We start from the raw sequence: 20,536 nt of genomic DNA on the forward strand, positions 1-20,536 counted from the left end.
GAAAGAGATGGAGAAGGAAAGTGGGATTTTGTCAATGAATATACTGTAAATTGACTAAATTTAGTCAAAAAGGAAAAAATCCTTTAGACGACTACAAAAATTAAAAATGGCTATAATTTGTCTCCAAGAAACACATATTAGGAGACAACACTATAAGTTGTTAGAACAACTAAAAATTGGTAAACTTCACTTTGCATTAGCACTTCAAAAGAAAAGAGGAATAGCTCTATACATTAAAGAAACGATGAACCCTAAACAAATTTATGCGGAGGAAAAGGGGAGAATATTAATGGTGGAAATAATGATGGACCAAAACTGATGGTAGCAATATATGCACCAAATGATTTTACCAAAATTACATTAAAATATTATAATTAAACTATCAAAGTCTCTGTATAATGGGAGACTTCAATGCAATAACGGATGGAACTTTGGACTATAAAAGCGCTAAACAAGGGAGGACAGGAGGAAATATATTACCTAAAGCATTTTTTAAAATGACAGAAGAACTCTGTATCCAAGATATATGGAGAGAAAAAAATCCAAAGAAATTACAATATACATTTTACTCAAATAGACATAAATCATGGTTTAGAATTGATATGATATGGACATCCTTGGAACTTAATATGATGAAATTGAGATAGAAATTAATGTTTGGACAGATCATAACCCAATAAAGATGACTTGGAGAGGAACCAAGAAAAAATTAAGATGGTCCTTGAACAAATCTATATTGAAAGAAAAAGAATTTATACAACTAGTGACAAAGGAAATGGATTTTTTTCCATAATAAACAAGAAAGAAGAGACATTTCAAAATGTGTGGGATATGGCTAAAGCATATTTTAGAGGGTTGGCTATAACCTACACCGCTAAAAAGAATAAAGAAAAGAAACAACAACAGTTACAGTTGAAGGAAGAATTCAGAAAGTTAGAATCAGAATTACAAATAGACCCACAAAAGAAAATACTTAAGAAACAAATGGAGATAATAAAACACAAATTAAATGTAGCTGAGACAGAAATATTGGCTCAACAGATTAAAAGGGCTAAAAAGAACTTTTTTGAAAATACCAACAAACCAGGGAGATGGTTAGCACATAAATTGTAAAAAGAAAAAAAAAGAAAAAACTGATAAATAAGCTGCAAGATTCAAAAGGTGAATTACAGTTTCAAAATGATACAATAAAAAAAAATATCAAAGACTATTATGAGATACTTTACAATGCAGAGGAAATTTCAAAAGAAAAAATACAGCAGTATTTTAAAAAAGCAGACTTACCAAAAATTTCAGAGAATATTCAAGATACATTAAATGGAAAAATGTCAATGATGGCGATTACAGAGGCTATAAAAAGGCAAAAAAAATGATAAGACTCCAGGTCCAGATGGATTACCTGCAGAGCTTTATAAATCATTACAAGAGATACTAAGTCCTATATTGAAAGAACTGTGTAATGAAATACTTTTGGAGGCTAAAATACCAAATACATGGACTGAAGCTAATATTACCTTAATACCCAAAGAAGACTCTGATCTAACGCAAATAAATAACTATAGACCAATATTGTTATTAAATGTAATTATAAAATTTTTGCCTCAATAATAGCAGAAAGACTAAATAAATTTTTGACCAAATTTATACATACAGACCAAAATGGTTTTCTACCTAAAAGACAGATAAAAATAATTTAAGAATGATTCTTGATGTGTTAGAGTACTATGAAATTCATCCAGGGAAACAGATGGCTTTAATATTTCTTGATGAACAGAAAGCGTTTGACAATGTAAACTGGCAATTTATGCTTCAGCAACTAACGGAAATGGATTTTGGAGAAAACTTTATAAATGTAATTTAAAAAATTATTCTAAACAAACAGCCAAAATAATAGTAAATGGAGATTTTACAGAAAACTTTAACATTAAAAAAGGCACAAGACAGGGATGCCCACTATCTCCATTATTATTTATACTAACACTGGAAATATTGAATAAAAACATCAGACAAGATATAGAAATTAAAGGACTGGAGATAAAAGATGAAAAATATAAACTACAAGCATTTCCATATGACTTGGTTTTTATATTGGAAGATCCGCTTGAAACAAGCACTAAACTTAAGAAGAAAATAGAAAAATTTGGAGAAGTGGCAGGGTTGAAAATAAACAGAGAAAAGACTAAAGTGCTAACAAAAAATCTAACATCTAATTCTGACATTTACCACCCAGAATTACCTTATAGGGGAGGGCAGTATAAAAAATTAATGAATAAATAAATTCTCAAAAAGTATAGCAAAACAATTCAACTAGACAAAACCAGTTAGACAATACCTCTGATCCAAAGGGGAAAAATGCACAATGTGTGTAGATTTCAGATACTTGGGGAACCAAAGTTCATGAAGTATGTATCATGTTTCAGATGTCCCCATTATACAGAAGTGGGGAGTCAATTGAAAGGGACATGATAAAACTAAACAAAATACCAATACTAATATTATGAAATCAAACTTTCTGGACAATATAGATACAAGGACTAATCATGGTCTATACTTCACATATATTAAATATATAAAAGTAAAATATTGTATTATTCTAATATTTATAAATTAGGTCAGTAAATTAAAATGAGCAAAGACTTGATGAAAACATTTGCATATTTCAACCAAATACACAAGATGAAGCTTCCTGGAATAATTAGCAATGAATTAACAATCTAGGATTTAATTTGTGCACAGACATAAAAAAGTAATTAAGGCCTGTTGAGCAGGCTTCCAAAATAGCATGATAATTATTACTTTTGACATGAGACCCAAACAATCCAGATAGGTCGCAACCAGTGATGGGATTCAAATATGTGAACAACCGGTTCTCTGTGTGGATGCTGCTTCTGGAAGTCCATTCTGGGCCTGGGCAACAAAAAAGTAGCTACCAATTCTGCCGAAGTGGTGCGAACTGGCTGAATCCCACCACTGGTCGCAACCAAACATTTCACCTGCCAAGAAAGGCTATTTTAGGTTGTGAAAAGTTTTATATTCAAATATATTTTATTCTTTATACTGTTTCCATCTTCTCTTAAAATATTAACAGACTCCACAATGGTCTGAGAATCAGTGTCTCCAAGTTAATTAAATTAGCAAACTTACTCAAACCCCGAAATAAATTTACCCAGACCTAGTCCACATATCAAAGGATAAGATCTGTAAACACAAACAGAGTTTGTGCATGTTCACAAGAATAAACATACCTACATACACACACACACACACACACACACACCTCAAGTGTCACCATAGAATCAGCATGTAGACACTTCCACATCCTAGACAAAGTGCCCTTATAAAATCTACTACTGTACCCCATTTCTCTGCAGCTGCCCCTAAAGGCAAATTGTTTTGCTTTTAGGAATAAATATTTCTTCTTTTCTCACAGCTGTCTGAATCTCATTTTTATTTATTCTTGTGAAGCCCCAGTTTGATTTGGAACCCCAAATTATTCTTCTGAAAGGTCCTCTGAAAACCAGTTAAATACGCAGGACAGCTACTTCTCACAATTCATATGAGTATCGAAATAATTTGATTTCACAAATGTCAAACACTATTTTAGAAAGCAGGCTGATCAACAAAGAAACTTAGGTTCAGTACTTAAAAAGTATTCAGCCACAACTCTATGTGGTCTAGTATTTAAATCAACGAATTGTGGGGCAAAAATATTATTTACATAAATTATATTGTCTAAATTTCTTACCATTCAAGAAAAAGCAGTAAAAAAAGGGAATTATTTTGAAAGTTAGTATTTCAATTATAGTTATAAAAACAAATTATGCAAATAATTCCTGAAGAAGCCTTACCTTATCTGTTATTTTGGAAATTAAATTCTTTTCTGCAGTTCCTGTGAAAAGTGCATTGGATTTCTCACCACTAAGAATATTGCCTGCAACGTGAACATTAGGTGTCAGAAAAGTACATTCGTTCTTCTTGGATTCTGAGGAGAGACAAAGCTGATAGGAGTAAGGCAGAGTCCCATCTTCAAAATTGGGTGGAAATATGACTCCAGTTGTGGAATGGGGAACAGGACCCAAACACTGTAGGAATCTGGGACTCCCTGACTGCCGGAGTTTGATGGCAATGGCCAGAATCACTGACAAGAGGAATAAAAATGACATCACAGCTAAGGCCACCACCAAATAGAACTGCAGGTCCGACTGATCCTCTGAGTTTTTCATCTGGTTTTTCATCTCCGGAAGGGCCTCCTGGAAGTTCTCAGCAAACACCAGGTTCAGAGTGACAGAGGCTGAGAGGGGCGGCCGTCCATTATCCTTCACCAGAAGAACCAGTCTTTGTTTCACGACATCTCTCTCCATAAAGGTTCTTGCTGTCCTGATCTCACCCGTATGGGAGCCAACAGTGAAGAGGGCCGGTTCTGTGGCTTGAATCAGCTGGTAGGAGAGCCAGGCGTTGTGTCCGGAATCAGCATCCACGGCCACCACTTTTGTTACCAGATAATCTGCCTCGGCTGAACGAGGGACCATCTCAAAGAAGGCAGAGTCCTTGGAGTCTGGTGAAGGGGACAGGATTTGAGGGCTGTTATCATTCCGATCCAGGATAAACACCCTGACTGTGACGTTGCTGCTGAGAGAGGGACTCCCACCATCTTGGGCCTTCACCTGCAGCTGAAATTCCCTGAACTGCTCATAGTCAAAGGATCGCTGGGCGTAGATGGTGCCGGTCTCAGAATGAATGGAGATATAGGAGGAGATGGGAAGTTCTTCTATGTTGCTGGTGAGGATTGAATATGTGACGTGTGAGTTTTGATCCACATCCGGATCAAAGGCTTGAATCTGGAAGATGGAGGCACCAGAAGGATTGTTCTCTGGCACGTAGATGCTGTAGGACACTTTCTCAAAAGCAGGGGCATTGTCATTGATATCAGAGATCTGCAGCAAGATGGTTTTGTTTGTGCTTAATGGAGGAGTTCCCTTGTCAGTGGCTGTGATTGTAATATTATACTGAGATGCTTTTTCTCTGTCCAGAGGTCTGTCTGTCATGAGCTTGTAGTAATTTTTAGATGATGGAACAATCTTGAATGGCAAATTACTTTGCAAGTAACAAGTAACCTCTCCATTATCACCAATGTCTCTGTCTTTAACATTTATAAGAGCAATTAAGTTTCCAGAATCAGAGTCTTCAGGAATTGGATTAAACATAGAAGCTAACTGTATTTCTGGAATGTTGTCATTTTCATCTGAAATTTTTATTTCAACATTACAATGTGTCACCAATCCACCTCCATCTTTTGCTGCAACTGATATTGTATATTCTTCTGTTTCTTCAAAGTCCAGCAACTCAGTGAGATAAATAGTCCCTTTAATTGAATCCAATCTGAATTTTTGTTCAGTGGTAGGTGGTAAATTGGTGAAATGATATGTGATTTGGGCATTTGTCCCATCATCTTTATCAGAGGCTTCCACCTGAAGCACAAGGGATCCAACTGGAACATTTTCTTTCAAATTAACTGTATATGTATCTTGAGTGAAAATGGGTGGGTTGTCATTGGCATCAGTAACATTAATCCATATATGGGCAGTTCCAGTTTTCCTTGGTTCACCTCCATCCAGGGCTGTAAGGATCAAATGAAGGCTCTGTTCGCTTTCCCGATCGAGGGGTTTCTGCAGCACCAGTTCTGCATATTTAAGTTCATCTTTTCTCGCTCTAATTTCCAGTGCAAAATGTTTATTTGGACTCAGTATGTAATTTTGGACAGAATTGAGGCCAACATCTGGATCTTCTGCTTTCCCTACCTGAAATCTTGTACCTGGCAAAGTTAGTTCACTAGTTTCCAAGATGATATTGTCATTGAGGAATTTGGGTGCATTATCATTAATATCCTGGATTGTCACTGATATATGGAAAACATTTTGAGGGTTTTCCATCACAGCTTCTAAGTTAACAAGACACAGAAGACTTTTCCCACAGATTCCTTCTCTATCTATCCTGCCATTTACATAAAGATTTCCACTGTCTGCATTGATCATCAAAAACTGCTTTTTATCCAAAGATACAGAATGTAGTTTATGATATTTTAATTCTTTTTCATTTAATCCCAATTCCTTGGCAAGATTTCCTACTATGGAACCCTGTGACATTTCCTCAGGTATGGAATAATGAATTTGTTCTGCAGTAGTTTGGTGGATGGATGACAAAATCAGGAGAAGCAGTACTTGCCTTGAGAGCGCCCTAAGATTCCTTCTGTGTCTTCTCTCCATCAGTCTTTCCCACATCAGGCCGTTTCTTTTTTCCAGCTTCTTGTGATCTGACCAGTTCTCTTGGGATTGAAAAAAATATCAGTAGAAATAGTAATTGCCTTTTTCCTAAATTTATTTTTTTCTCCACTTGCAACAGTGTGGTTTTTTGCTTTTCATTTTCTTCTATCCTACACAGCAGTGATGGGAGCTGCTCAGGTTAGGAGGTCTTCTTTCAATCTCTATGCTCTCCCAGGCTATCATCTTGGGCAACAGCAGCACTCTGAGGCTCAGACAGAGAACTGCAGAAAAGGCTTTTCATCCATCCAGAAAACAGAAAGAGGGACATGGTTTTTCAGAGTAAGTGTATATGGGGAAAATATTGTTTTTCCTCTTTTTGTACAATAGTATGAAAATAATTGTTGCAACACTAATTGGATTTGATGTCCAAACTATCAGACAGCCAAATTCTCATATAGTAAGATAATATTAATTTCCAGTTCTATTAAATTTCTCTTAATTTGGTACAGTATCGCTTTAAGATACCTTTTTTTTATTGAAATGGAGTAGTGTTGTTATATTAATTCTGAAATGGCCAGGCATATTTCTTGTTACAAATACCAGAGTGTTATAAGCATCTCCCAAAAATACTACATATAATTATTGAATTAATAATCAGTTATCCACCTGAATGATAATAATAAATCAAAATTAAGGGTTTGATGTTAGTGTAAAATCGTGGTTCTTCCCTAACATTTTCAACCAATGTACATTTTCCCACTCTTAAAGGAAAGGATTAGTTAATCTTCATGGTAATCACTTGCCTAATTTTTGCAGGCATAAACATAACACTCACACATGTGAATGTATGTTCTTTTAGGGTTTCTTAAAAATTCTCTGTGAAAAGGAGTGCTTTGGTATTGATAATACAGAATATAAATATGCCTATAAGCAAATATTCTTATGCATAATAAAATGAAATGGCACCAAAAAGTAATTTATGTTAACTGCTTAAAGCTCAAGCTGAGATACTTTTTCCATCATGATATTTAAGCAGTATTAAACATTCTTGCAAATTAGAGGCACTTTTTTTTCCAGGAGACTAGCTTACTGTAATTGTGCCATCCAGATACAGTTGTGCAACATGTAAAATGTAAAAGAAAAATTATTATTTTTATACCTTAACGAATACTTTCAAGAAAAAGTAAAAGCATTCAAATGGGCTTTGTAGCATATCTAATCATAGTCAGAGAAGTAATACAGTTGTTATAAAATTATCTATCAATTGGGTAACAGTGAAATATTGCTCAAAATTATGTACCAAATTGACATGAGCCCTGTCATATTCATATTCAACATATTCAAATATAATAATACAAAAAACAACTGTTTTCTTTGAAATTGTAAAAAAAAGGAACTATTCAGTGTCAGACAACATATTTAGCATTCTTTAATTTTAAGCATATTGTACATATAACCATGTGAGGTAGATCAATAGTCACAGAAGAAGAAAACAATTGCCAATATTAAAATAAATTAATATATTATACACTGATGGGGGTCTTAGCTTCATCTCCTGCATCTGGTTGTCCATTGTGACAAATAAATGCTGGACTATGATCATGAATCTGATACAGCAGGTTTGTTCTTATATTCGCACCATCAGAGCATATTATAAAACAGATAACTTAACAATGCAGTGATTTTTTAGAGATCAGCATAGATTTATTAAAATAACTCTTGTCTCATGTCCAGAAAAGATTGTAGGAATGGTGACACAATCATTTCAACAACACATTTGACAAAACATCCCATGATATTCTCATCAACAAACTAAGTGGAATAATTATTAAGTACATCCACAGATGAGAATCAGTTTGATGGGTGTAGTGGTAAAGACACTAGGTTAGAAAGCAGGAGACTGTGAATACTAATCCTGCCTTAGGCAAAAAGCCAGTTGGGTGATCTGGCCAGTCATTCTCTCCCAGTCCTAAAAAGAAGGCAGTGGCAAACCACTTCTGATATCTTGCAAAGAAAACTATAAACACAAGTCCAGGCAGTTACTAGGAGTCAAGACTGAATTGAAGGCACAAAAAATGCAGTTTAAAAAGCATACTCAAAGAGCACTTATAGAGGTATCCTCATAAATAATTTGAATAACTAAATGAGGAAAATGCTTCTCTAATTTGGGAGGGATAGTTGATACCATACAAACATAATCTTGAGCAGTTTGAACAAAGTTTAATATAACAGACACGTTCAATATCTTTATAAGGAAAATATTCTTTAGTACCAAAGGGACTTTTCTTCTTAATTCAAATGTTGCTTTCTAGAAATAAAATTATTTTTCTAGAATCAAATCTCATTACAGCAGAACTTGAAGAAAAAAATCTTATTCCATCAATCATTATAAAATATGTTGGAACAGTGCTAAAATTTATTGTCCTATGATCATATATTAGAGACTTTATCTATGTATGCATTCCGAGCTGCAAAAACACAAGAACAAAATTATATAATACAAGATAGAAATGAAGTAACTTAATTTAAAAAAGCTAAGTTATTCCTGAATTATAAGGGGATTTCAGGAAGTCTGTTGGCCATTGCACAATGACAGAAACAGAGGCAGGCAGATAATTATTATTCTTTGTGAAACCCTCCAATATCTTTCTCCAATAAAAAAGATAATTGCCCCAATCATTGGCAATTGTGTGGCATCCCAGTGAAGAGCCTTGATTCTATGTCTTGAATAAACTGGTCAGAATTTATATTTATTTTTCAGGACAATACTCTGGCTAGAATCCTTGTTTACTTTCACTATTTTATTGATCTGGTAATCTGATTTAGAAGAGTGAGGGGGCAACTACATTGCAATTGAGCCAATAATGGGGGAAGAGAGATACAATATTTCTAGAGCAATATTGCTCTGTTTTCCCTCCTACCAGCATTCCTACTATATTGGAATATCCTCAAGAAATACATTTCCCTGCAAGCAAGAATGGTGATAGACGAAATAATAGAAAATGAAGAAGCTGATGTGTGCCGGGACTTTAGAATTCAAACAGAGAAGTATTTGCCACATAACAGTCCAGAATTAACAGCTGTCAATAAGAAAGACAAAAAAGTCTGGATGGTGGACGTTGCAGCAGAATAAAGTAGAAAGAACTGGAGAAAATCACAAAATATAAGGACCTGCAAATAGAAGTAGAAAGCAAAGGGAAAGTAAAGCAAAGGTAATAGAAAGCAAAGGTAGTATCAATAGTAATAGGTGTCTTGAATATAATCCCAAAATATCAGAAGCAGCCCTTGAATGCCATTAGCACTGACAAAATCACCTTTAGTTATTTGCAAAAGGCACATTTACCTAGAATAGTTTATATCCTGGGATTATCTTTAATACTATCTATCAACAACATCTGCCTAGCCTAAGTCCTTGGTAAGGATTTGATAGTCGATAAGAATGCCAAATTCAGTCTAAATATTTGATTGATTGTATCACCAACATAATACTTTCTTCTCTCTCTTACCTTGTTTTGTTTGTTTACTACTTTTCACATTCTTTCTGCATGTTGCATAATGTTGCTTTTCCTGAAAGGGACTAATATGGAAAGTATGTATATACCATAAACTAATAATCAATCTCATCCTCTTGCTTCAATTATCACAGTATGTATTTCTGTTTTCTCAGAATCCAGATAGGCAATTGTTACCCTTTTGTTGATTTACTTTGACTTTTGATAGGGCAGTAGTTTATTAAATCAGGTATCAGATTTTGGTATCTGTACTTCTTCAAGCTGAAGAAGCTTCTTGGATGAGAAGTGAAATGTCTTCAAAGAAAAACAAGAAAGTACAGTTGCCTCGTGAAAAAGTATCTTTGGGGCTGTGCTTTCATATTTATCATAGGTTACAATCTGGAACAAGGAGACGCCAAAAATGATTTTTCTTTAAAATAAATCTTTACCATAATATAATAATAAAATCATAGAATAATAGAATGGAAAGTACCTGGCTCAACAGTAGTAACTACATGAACAGAGGGATAGCATCAAGATCACAAAAAGTGATAGGACCGCTTTATATTGCACTAGTGATGCCACTCTTGGAATACCGCTTCCAATTCTGGTCACTATGATAAAAAAAAGATTCTGAGACCTTAGAGAAGAGCAACTAACAAGATAAGGGTCTGTAGGATAAATGTATGAGGAATGGTTAAAAGAACTAGGTATGTCTAGAACAGGGCTTTTCAACAGGTGATACCACCTGTGGTACATTGGCAGGTGGTATGCAACCATCCTAGAAAAGTGGTAGCGGGGAAGGGGAATCAGTTGAACTGGCGGCAGCACCGCACAAGCCTGAGCGAGAGATGGCTGGAGCTGCAGGGCTGTCAGGGCTCAGCGGAAATGCCAGGATCAGTGCCACTTTCCAGCTGATCAGTACTTCTTCAGGACTGTCAGGGCTCAGTGGAAGCGCCAGGATCAGTGCCAGGCTCCAGCTGGAGCTTGGCGCTGGTCCTGGTGCTTCTGCTGAGCCCCGAAGAAGCGCCAATCATCTGGAAAGCGGCACTGATTCCGGCGCATCTGCTGAGCCCAGAAGAAGCGCCGATCACCTGGAAAGCGGCACTGATCCCGGCGCATCTGCTGAGCCCAGAAGAAGCACCGATCACCTGGAAAGCGGCACTGATCCCGGCGCGTCTGCTGAGTCCAGAAGAAGCGTCGATCACCTGGAAAGCGGCACTGATCCCGGTGCGTCTGCTGAGCCCAGAAGAAGCGCCGATCACGTGGAAAGCGGCACTGATCCCGGCGCGTCTGCTGAGTCCAGAAGAAGCGTCGATCACCTGGAAAGCGGCACTGATCCCGGTGCGTCTGCTGAGCCCAGAAGAAGCGCCGATCACGTGGAAAGTAGCACTGATCCTGCTGAGCCCAGAAGAAGTGCCGATCAGCTGGAATGTTGCAGCATCACCAGGGTCTTGTGATTTAGATTCAGATGCTTAGCAACTGATTCATATTTATGATGGTCACAGTGTCCCAGGGTCATGTGACCAAAACCTGCTGCAACCACCCAGCAGACAGGGTGGGGAATAAAAACCAAACACCTCCCCACCCCCACTGCCAATCCTCAACAGAAATGCTCACAACAATGAAAACTTCAGACAGGAGGAAGAGCGCGGCCGGGCGGGCAGGGAGGTGTCTTGCTCGGCTGTGGCTTGGGGAGGGAATGGGGGCAGCTTCACACACCCCAAATGCTGCCCTCTCACGAAAGCAGAATGAAAACTCCAAAAAACAACAAGGGAAAAAGTTTAAAACTGAAGAGTATCTCCCGATGGCTTGCTTCCCCATTTCCTTCTAGCAGTTTAAATATGTAAAGACCACAAAAGAAAAAACTTGGCTTTCTTTCATTGTAATTCAGAAGGAAGGAACGGGAGGATTGGGGGGGGGGGGCGTTGTTTGTTTCAAAGGAAGGGAAAGAAGGGATTTGGGTCTGTGGGGGTGCAGCAGGCAAATGGTGATGGCGCACGGCTTCTGTTGGGGTGTGTGTGGTCTTTTTAAAAGAGCAAAACGAGGCAAAACATAAAAATCCCCCACTCCACCCCCAAGAGCTGGATGCGGATGTGATCATTTTTTTTTCTTGTTCAGAAGAGACATTCTTCTGTTTTAACCTTTTTTCCTGGTCGTTTTTGGGAGTTTTCATCCTGCTTTCGTGAGGGGGCAGCGTTTTGGGGGGCTGAAGCTGTTTCCCCCCCCCAAGCCACTAGCTGAGCAAGAGGCCCACCTGCCTGCGCTTTTCCTCTTGTCCGAGGTTTTCATTATCATGAGCATTTCTGTTGAGACTTGGCAGTGGGGGGCTGTTTGGTTTTTATTCCCCCCCCCCCCGTCTGCTGGGTGGTTGCAGCAGGTTTTGGTCACTTCACATGACTCTGGGACACTGTGACCGTCATAAATATGAATCAGTTGCCAAGCATCTGAATGTAAATCACAAGACCCTGGAGATGCTGCAACAGTCATAAGTGTGAAAAATGGTCATAAGTCACTTTTTCAGTGCCATTGTAACTTCGAACAGTCACTAAGTGAACTGTTGTAAGTCGAGGACTACCTGTACTTTATCACTTTTTTCCTTTTTTTCTTTCTTTTTTTTGGTCATCAAGTTTTTGACACCTTGCTACCTAAGGCTTTTTTAAAAATGAAAGACGAATTGCTTATACAAGATATATGGAGAGAGATGAGCCCAGAAAAACCACAATATACATTTTATTCAAATAGGCATAAATCTTGGTCAAGAATTGACATGATATGGACATCCTATGACTTGAAGACTATAATACAAGAGGTTGAAATAGAACCCAATATTTGGGCAGACCATAATCCAATTAAAATAACTTGGAAAGGAACCAGGAAAAAATTAAGATGGTCGCTGAATAAATCCACATTGAAAGAAAAAGAATTCCTATAATTAGCAATAAAAGAAATGGGATTTTTTTTAAAAATAAATAAGAAAGAAGAAACCTCTCTCCAAAATGTGTGGGATACGGCTAAAGCATATTTCAGAGGTCTGGCTATAACGTATGTTGCTAAAAAGAACAAAGAAAAGAAACAAGTACAGTTCAGGCTGAAAGAAGAACTTAGTCAATTGGAATCCGAGCTGCGAATCGATCCACAAAAGAAGAAGCTGAAGACACAAATGGAACTAATAAAACATAAATTAAATTTAACTGAGATGGATGCAATGGCACAACAGATTAAACGATCTAAACATAATTTTTTTTGAAAATGCCAACAAACAGGCTTGCATATAGATTGAAGAAAGAAAGAGAAAAAAGAATGATAAGTAAGCTACAAGACTCAAAAGGTGAGGTATATTGCCACAATGATGTAATGAAAAAAATTACTAAGGACTATTATGAGACAGTTTATAAGGCGAAGGTGGTTTCCAGAGAGGCAATACAGGACTATTTAAAAAGAGCCGATCTCCCAAAGGTGCCAGAGAATATGCGATACATGTTAAACGAGAAGATCACAGAGGCAATAAAAAGGCAGAAGAAGGATAAGACTCCGGGACCTGATGGACTTGCTGCTGAATTTTATGTAGTTCTACAAGATACAATAAGTCCGATATTGAAGGAATTGTGTAATGAAATTTTCTCAGAGATAAAAATTCCCAATTCGTGGACTGAACCCAATATCACCTTGATACCTAAAGAAGATACGGATCTTACACAAATCAAAAACTATAGACCAATATCGTTATTAAACGTGGAATATAAAATCTTTACTTCAATAATGGCAGAAAGAATGAAGAAATTTTTGACTGAATTTATCCATACAGACCAAAATGGTTTTTTGCCTAAAAGACAAATAAAGAATAACCTAAGGATTATTTTAAATGTTTTGGAATATTATGAAAACCACCCAGGAAAACAGATGGCACTTATATTTCTTGATGCACAAAAAGCCTTTGATAACTTAAATTGGCAATTTATGTTTCAACAGTTGACGGAAATGGACTTTGGCAAAAATTTTATAAACGCAATTCAAGCAATTTACAATAAACAAACAGCAAGGATACTGTTAAATGGAGACTATACAGACGGCTTTGACATTAAAAAAGGCACAAGACAGGGATGTCCACTATCTCCCTTGTTATTTATTCTTACATTGGAAGTGCTGGCCAGAAACATTAGGCAAGATATGGAAATCAAAGGACTGGAAATAAAAGAACAGAAATATAAATTACAGGTGTTTGCAGACGATTTGGTTTTCATTTTGGAGGAGCCATTGGAAACAGCAACCAAACTTTTGCAGAAAATAGAAAAATTTGGAGAAGTGGCCGGCCTGAAAATAAATAGGGAAACGACTAAGGTACTAACAAAAAACTTAACAGATAAACAGAAAACCCAATTTACAAAAAAGACAAATCTTCAAATAGCCAAAAAAGTTAAATACTTAGGTATCCATTTAACATCAAAATACACAACATTAAAAGAAGATAATTATGAGAGACTACTGAAACAAATAAAAGTAGATCTCGAAAAGTGGAAAAATCTCCAACTGTCACTGTTAGGGAGAATAGCAACTGTGAAGATGAACATTCTACCGAAGTTACTCTTTTTATTTCAAACTGGGCAAGAAATTCTTTGATGATTTAAATGCAACAATATTGAGATTTATATGGCAAGGGAAGAAAGCACGAATCAAAACCAAATTGTTACAAGAAACCAAAGACAGAGGGGATTTTGGACTTCCGGATTGGAGACTTTATTACCAAGCAGCCATTCTGCTTTGGCTTAAAGAATGGATTACATTGAGAAATAAACGACTCCTTTACTTAGAGGGACATGATCTGCAATTGGGTTGGCATGCGTTCCTGTGGTATGGGAAAAATAAGGTACATAAATATTTTCAAAACCATGCCACAAGGAACGTACTACTTCCAGAGTGGGAGAGAATTAAACACAAAATTTATACGAAAATACCTGAATGGCTTTCAACAATGGAAGCATTTGCTTACCCAAATTTAATTAACTATGGCAAACTTGTCACTTACAAACACATTTTGGACAAGGACGGAAAACTTAAAGATAGGCAAGGTATTGATTTAACATGGTGGTCTTATTTGCAAATCCAAACAAGATATGAAAAAGATGCAAAATCAATGGGATTTTATAAAGAACAGACATTACTTGACAAAACACTTTTGAAAACGGATGAAAATCTGATCAAGAAACTCTATACGTTTCTGCTAAGTTGGAAGATGGAAGAAGAACAAGTAAAAGAAACAATGATAGTGTGGGCAAAAAGTTTTGGATATTCCATAGACTTAGAAGACTGGCAAAAGCTTTGGGATAGAAATATTAGACTTACTAAAGCAGCTTCATACAAAGAAAATGTATATAAAATGTTTTATAGATGGCATATGACACCAGTTAGATTAGCGAAAATGTTTAAAAATATATCGAATATTTGTTGGAAATGTAAACAAAAACCAGGTACTTATTACCATATCTGATGGATATGTCCTAATGCAAAGAAATTTTGGTTTAAGATCCATATATGGCTGGAAAAGATGACTAAAATACAGATAGAATTTAAGCCAGAACTGTTTTTGTTAGGAATATTAGGACGTAATTATGGAAAAGAGAATGAATATTTAATATTACACATATTGACAGCCGCGAGAATAGTATTTGCCCAATTTTGGAAAAATGAAAACTTACCATCTGACCAGATTATAATCATGAAAATCTTAGAATGTGCAGAAATGGATAGATTAACTTTAGAGATTAAAGAGAAAGAAGATTCAGTTTATTTCCGAACTTGGGAAATTTTTTTATCAATGGTCAGCAACACGATAGAATGAGAAATGGTGAAATTTAACAGGATGAATGATATTTATTGATTAAGCTTTACTTTTATGATTATTGTTATTATCAATGATTATAATTGTTTAGTACTATATTAATTACTGTTGTTTAATATTTGTACCCGGACAATAGTCTGCTTGCTAAAGCGTTGAATTTCTGTTGGGGGGTAACCCCACTATTGTACTTATCCCTACCCTTATCCCAATCCCATTCCCCAACCCTATCCAATACCCATACCAACCTTATCCCTTCCCTACCCTTATAAAACATAATAAAACATTTATAAAAAAAGAGAAAGTACTGTAAAGCACTACGAAGCAGCATGTCTAAGTGCTATTGCTATTGCTAATTAGGAGTGACATGATAACTGTCTTCCACTACATGATGGGCTGGGAGTCAACTTATTATCCAAAGCTCCAGAGGTTAGGACAAGAAGCAATGGGGTGGAAGTTCATTAGAGAGATCCAACCTGGAACTACAGAGAAACCTCCTGACAGTGAGGACAAGTAACCAATGGAATAGCTTGCCTTCCAGAATTGTGAGTGCTCCATCGCTGGGGCTTTTCAAGAAAAAATTGGACAACTATTTGTCCAGGATAATATACTGTAAGGTTTCCTGCCATAGGCAGTGGATGAATTAGAAGACCTCCAAGCCCTATGATTCTAACTAGCCCCTCATATACTTGAAGAGCTCTATAATTTTATCTATCACCCATCTTTTCTCAAGGCTTAATATATATCATTCCATCAAGCTCTCCTCTATGATGTGGTTTTCTGTCCACACAGCTGGAGCCACAGAGATCCCACTAGTAGTATGCAGAAGCAGTCTAGGTGAGATGTGCTCATGCGCTCCTCAACTCTATTGTGGCTTTCCCATTTGAATACCACAACTGTGTCACACTTGGCGAGAGTCACTCAATTAGCCTTCTGGTTTCACTATCCGTCTGCAGTCCTCCATCTGCTTGTTTCTTGGGGTTTTTCATATATATTGCTGCAGTAACTGTAGTGGAAGGCAGTAGCAACTGCAGTGCTTTCATATGTCCAATATTTTCTCTTTTCCAAACTATCAGGACCCAGTGGCTCTTCCTTCTACCCTTTTTTAAAGGTTTTCTATTCTATATTTTTCAATCTATTCAAGCAAATTCTATTCTATTCTATTCTATTCTATTCTATTCTATTCTATTCTATTCTATTCTATTCTATTCTATTCTATTCTATTCTCTATTGTTTTTCTGGCAAATACATGTGCAACAAGAAGAATCGTGGACCATTGCTAAAAGTCTGATGATAAGAAAACTCAACAGAATCTCGTGAGACTTACATTCTGCTAAGTATAAAATGTGAAATATTAACAACTATTGTTCTAGATAGTATCTATAGCAATAATCTCTACTTTAAATGATAATTCTGGACAAATCTACCAATTTTCAGCAGGAGTTGTCACATGGGCCTCCAAGGTCCGAATGCCACATGCATCCCAAGATTTCAGCTTGTCCATGCCAACTTTAATATTGATTTGCAATTATTCTAACAATATGTAATAATGAAATAGTATGTGCTATTGTAATTCTTTAAATAATGTTCCACAAAAGTATTTATCTTCAATTATACATAAAGGACTTTAATATGACAATGATAGCTAGAGAATTACATCCAAGATCTATTCTAGAAAGCAGTTACATTTTTTTAATGTAGTCAAGCAGTTTATTTTTAGCCAAACAATATACTGCAAGGAGAAAATATCAGTTATTTTCCCCCCATACCCTAAAATATAGCATATGGATTTAACTCAATAACTGCTATATGAAGGTTTAAGTAAAATATTGCCAAGCTTTTCAAAATCCTGTCACTCATCCACTAGAAGAGTAGGAGTTCTAATCCTCCCTTAGGAATGGAATCTCTCCAGCCTAGACTGAGAAGTTAAAAAACGTGCATCTATCAATCAGTGCTGCACCATGGTGGTAGATTATGATCTATAACCAGGGCTTTTTTTCTCATAGAACGCCCAGAACGGAGTTCTGGCACCTTTTTTGGATGGAACCTTGTAGGGAAGGCAAGGCGGGTTGTATGACGTGTGTGAGTTCCGGCACCTTTTTTTTTTTTTTTTTTTTAAGAAAAAAAGCACTGTCTATAACTTTCATTGATTCAGACTGATAATAAAAGGATTTGCTTCATGTCATGAAATCAGTGGCAAACTAGTCGTATCATTATCATTTAAAATTTGATTCCCTTGTAATTTTGACTCTAATCCTCATAAAACACAGAAATTGGATCAGTCCAGTTGAATACAGAGAGGTACTTTGGTTTGGAACTATACATACCCATAACATATACACCAGGAAATGTGATGCAACTGATTACAACAGCAAATTTTGAAACAATAAGTTTCATTTTTTGTTTATTTTATTTTATTTTATTTGTTTTAATTACATCTTTCCTCTTCATGTCTTTAATTAATTGTTTCACATTCCGCTTATGTTTTTTGTCTGTTTGGTGCCTCATTTCCTCATGCAGCAAGACTTTAATGATAATTAGTATGGAGAAAAAAGGATTTATGAAAGCCAAATGAGAACAAGGGCAATCCATTTATTTCTGTGAGATAAATTAAACATTTTTTAAAGATTAAAAAACAGTTATGCTGGCCCCTTAGTCTGGATAGTATAATGTCAGTCATCATGAAGAACTATTGTGTAGAGCAGCAGAGCAGCAATCTTCAATCTTTTTGGCAACAGAGACTGGTTTCCACAGATGGGGGGTGGGTGGTTTTGGTTTCACTCATTTGCCTGCTGTTCACCTCCAGATGTGTGGCCCAGTTCCGGAACTGGTCTGTGGCCTGGGAACCCTTTGTGTAGACTGTATATATAACTTTTATCCCATAATTCTCATAATTAAAATTATTTTTATTTTATTTTTCCATGAAAGGCTTTCTTATAGACATGACTGACTTAGACCTACCTTTCCAGTTAAACTTTCTATCACCCATTGGAAAGCACACCAGCAGGAAATTAGAGTGTTAAGTGTTAGCAGAAAGATTTCCAATTCTTTTATATGAGGATAATATATCAATACTCTCACAAATGCAAGTTGACATGAAATGAGCACTAACAACTTTGGCATCCTTTTACAAAACTGAATATTTGATCATAAATTTAAAAAAACTCCAAAAGTTAGTGTTTTCCAAGACCATGGATTATACTACCTACATGAAGACCTTCCAGAATAACAGAATAACAGAGTTGGAAGGGACCTTGGAAGCCTTCTAGTCCAATCCCCTGCTCAAGCAGGGGACCCTATACCATTTCTGACAAGTGGCTGTCCAGACTCTTCTTGAAAATCTCCAGCAATGGGGCACCCACAGCTTTTGAGAGTAAGCTGTTCTATTGTGGATTGTTTTCACTGTCAGAAAATTTCTCCTTATTTCTAGATTTAATCTCTCCTTGATCGGTTTCCAGCTTAATGAAAGAATAGCTGATATGGAACATTGGAAAGAGCTGGGTCAAGCCTCAGACTTCTGTCACTCATTGGTTGAAAGTACTATTGGTGCCCTGGCCAATCTATATATTACTAAAATTCTTGTTCCTGTTTCTTTGTAGCCTTCAACTGGGCAAACTGGTACATCATAGGGCAATAATTTTTGAATCAGCATACTTCCAATGGGTTAATTTACAGAACTTGTCCAAAACCCTGCACCCATGATTCCCATGGGATTGAAATTTGGCAAAGTTGTGGTCATTTAAATGTTGCTGTGCTGTCACGTGTGACAGCCAGTCATGTGATTGTTAGATTCAATGTCCCTGCCAACTTCCTATAGGGAAAGTCAATGAGGAAGACAGCAGGAAGTCAGAAATTGCTCCTGCTCCCATTGGGTTGTTTTTTTTTGCCCACCCAGGGTCCTTCTGTTTCTTTGTTTAGATAAGGAAATACCTCTAAAATGGGTCAGTTATTTATAAAACTTTCTAAACTGCCCTTTTTATGATGACGCCAGATACAGGATAATTCCACTTACTAAAAGTTTTAAAGAGGAGTCCAGAGAATTTTATTTTCACCTACTGCTAAAGGATATAGCTGCTAATATTTTGATAAGTTTTGCTTTGAACATGTACAAAGCATATGTGCCTTACAGTTAAAAAAAATCAGCAGAATGAGCAAGGCAAAATTTCACATTGTGTTCCACTTTATTTACTTCCTCTTTTATTTTTTTTAATTTATATCTTATGTAAATATAATCAAGGACTGTAAAGTAGCAAAAATAGATAAGATTTTATAGTAAACAGATTTAATAAGTTTAGTTAACAAAGTTAGCTTGAAAAGTTCCACACTTTTTATGCCTATAATTTTTATGCTATCTTAGCAGTACCTACTTATATATCTGAACATCAATATTTTCCTGTTTTTTTCTTTTTTTACAATGATAATTGATCATGTTTGTTCCATATTTTCTACCATCTATTATTTTCTAATAGCAACAATCTAACATGACCTTGAGTTTCAGTTTACATTTTAATTTTAAAATAGTTTATCATATTACATAAATTAAATCTTATAAAATAGTTTGTATAGGGTTATGTTTGTTTCCTAAGAAGCAAAACTATGGGAAGAGCAATAAAAAAGAATGTTACCTTTTTATTATTTTCCATTTCAGGATGCAAACTGCTTTCTCCATAACTTGAAAGAGGGACTTCAGTTTTTTCACCACAAAGCATATTCTCTGCAATATGAATGTTTGGTGCCAGGAAGGTAAATTCATTCTTTCTGGATTCTGAAGAGAGGCAAAGCTGGTAGGAATAAGGCAGAGTCCCATCTTGAAAATTGGGTGGAAATATGACCCCAGCTGTGGAATGGGAAACGGGAGCAAAACATGGTAGGAAACTGGAATTTCCTGACTGCCGGAGTTTGATGGCAATGGCCAGAATCACTGACAAGAGGAATAAAAATGACATCAA

The 20,536-nt window shown here is 36.2% G+C and overlaps 2 protein-coding genes across 2 annotated transcripts in view; both read right to left on the reverse strand.

The window, feature by feature from the left end:
- Positions 1-3,162: 3,162 nt before the first annotated feature.
- Positions 3,163-6,263, reverse strand: LOC107299228 (protocadherin gamma-B1-like). Its single transcript, XM_029286746.1, has 2 exons — positions 3,849-6,263; positions 3,163-3,198 (listed from the first exon to the last, which is right to left on the reverse strand). Exons 1-2 carry the CDS (start codon positions 6,261-6,263, stop codon positions 3,163-3,165), a joined length of 2,451 nt encoding a protein of 816 aa, XP_029142579.1.
- Positions 6,264-20,124: 13,861 nt separating this feature from the next.
- Positions 20,125-20,536, reverse strand: part of LOC107299250 (cadherin-related tumor suppressor-like) — a 16,621-nt gene continuing 16,209 nt past the window's right edge. The window contains 1 exon segment of the mRNA XM_029286747.1: positions 20,125-20,536. This exon segment is cut by the window's right edge and continues 101 nt beyond it. Coding sequence (XP_029142580.1) covers positions 20,156-20,536 — 381 coding nt within the window. The 3' untranslated portion in view covers positions 20,125-20,155.

This window comes from Protobothrops mucrosquamatus, unplaced genomic scaffold (genome assembly GCF_001527695.2).
Source record: "Protobothrops mucrosquamatus isolate PMUCROS unplaced genomic scaffold, P.Mucros_1.0 scaffold_226, whole genome shotgun sequence".
Lineage (NCBI taxonomy): Eukaryota > Metazoa > Chordata > Lepidosauria > Squamata > Viperidae > Protobothrops > Protobothrops mucrosquamatus.

What these genes read in the sequence shown, in the direction of transcription:
- LOC107299228 (XM_029286746.1), bottom strand. Translation starts at nt 6,263, where the DNA reads ATGGAGAGAAGACACAGAAGGAATCTTAGGGCGCTCTCAAGGCAAGTA. An exon ending in TTTCCAAAATAACAGATAAG is followed by an intron (nt 3,199 to 3,848) that starts GTAAGGCTTCTT and finishes TTGTGTTTACAG; the next exon opens with ATCTTATCCTTTGATATGTG.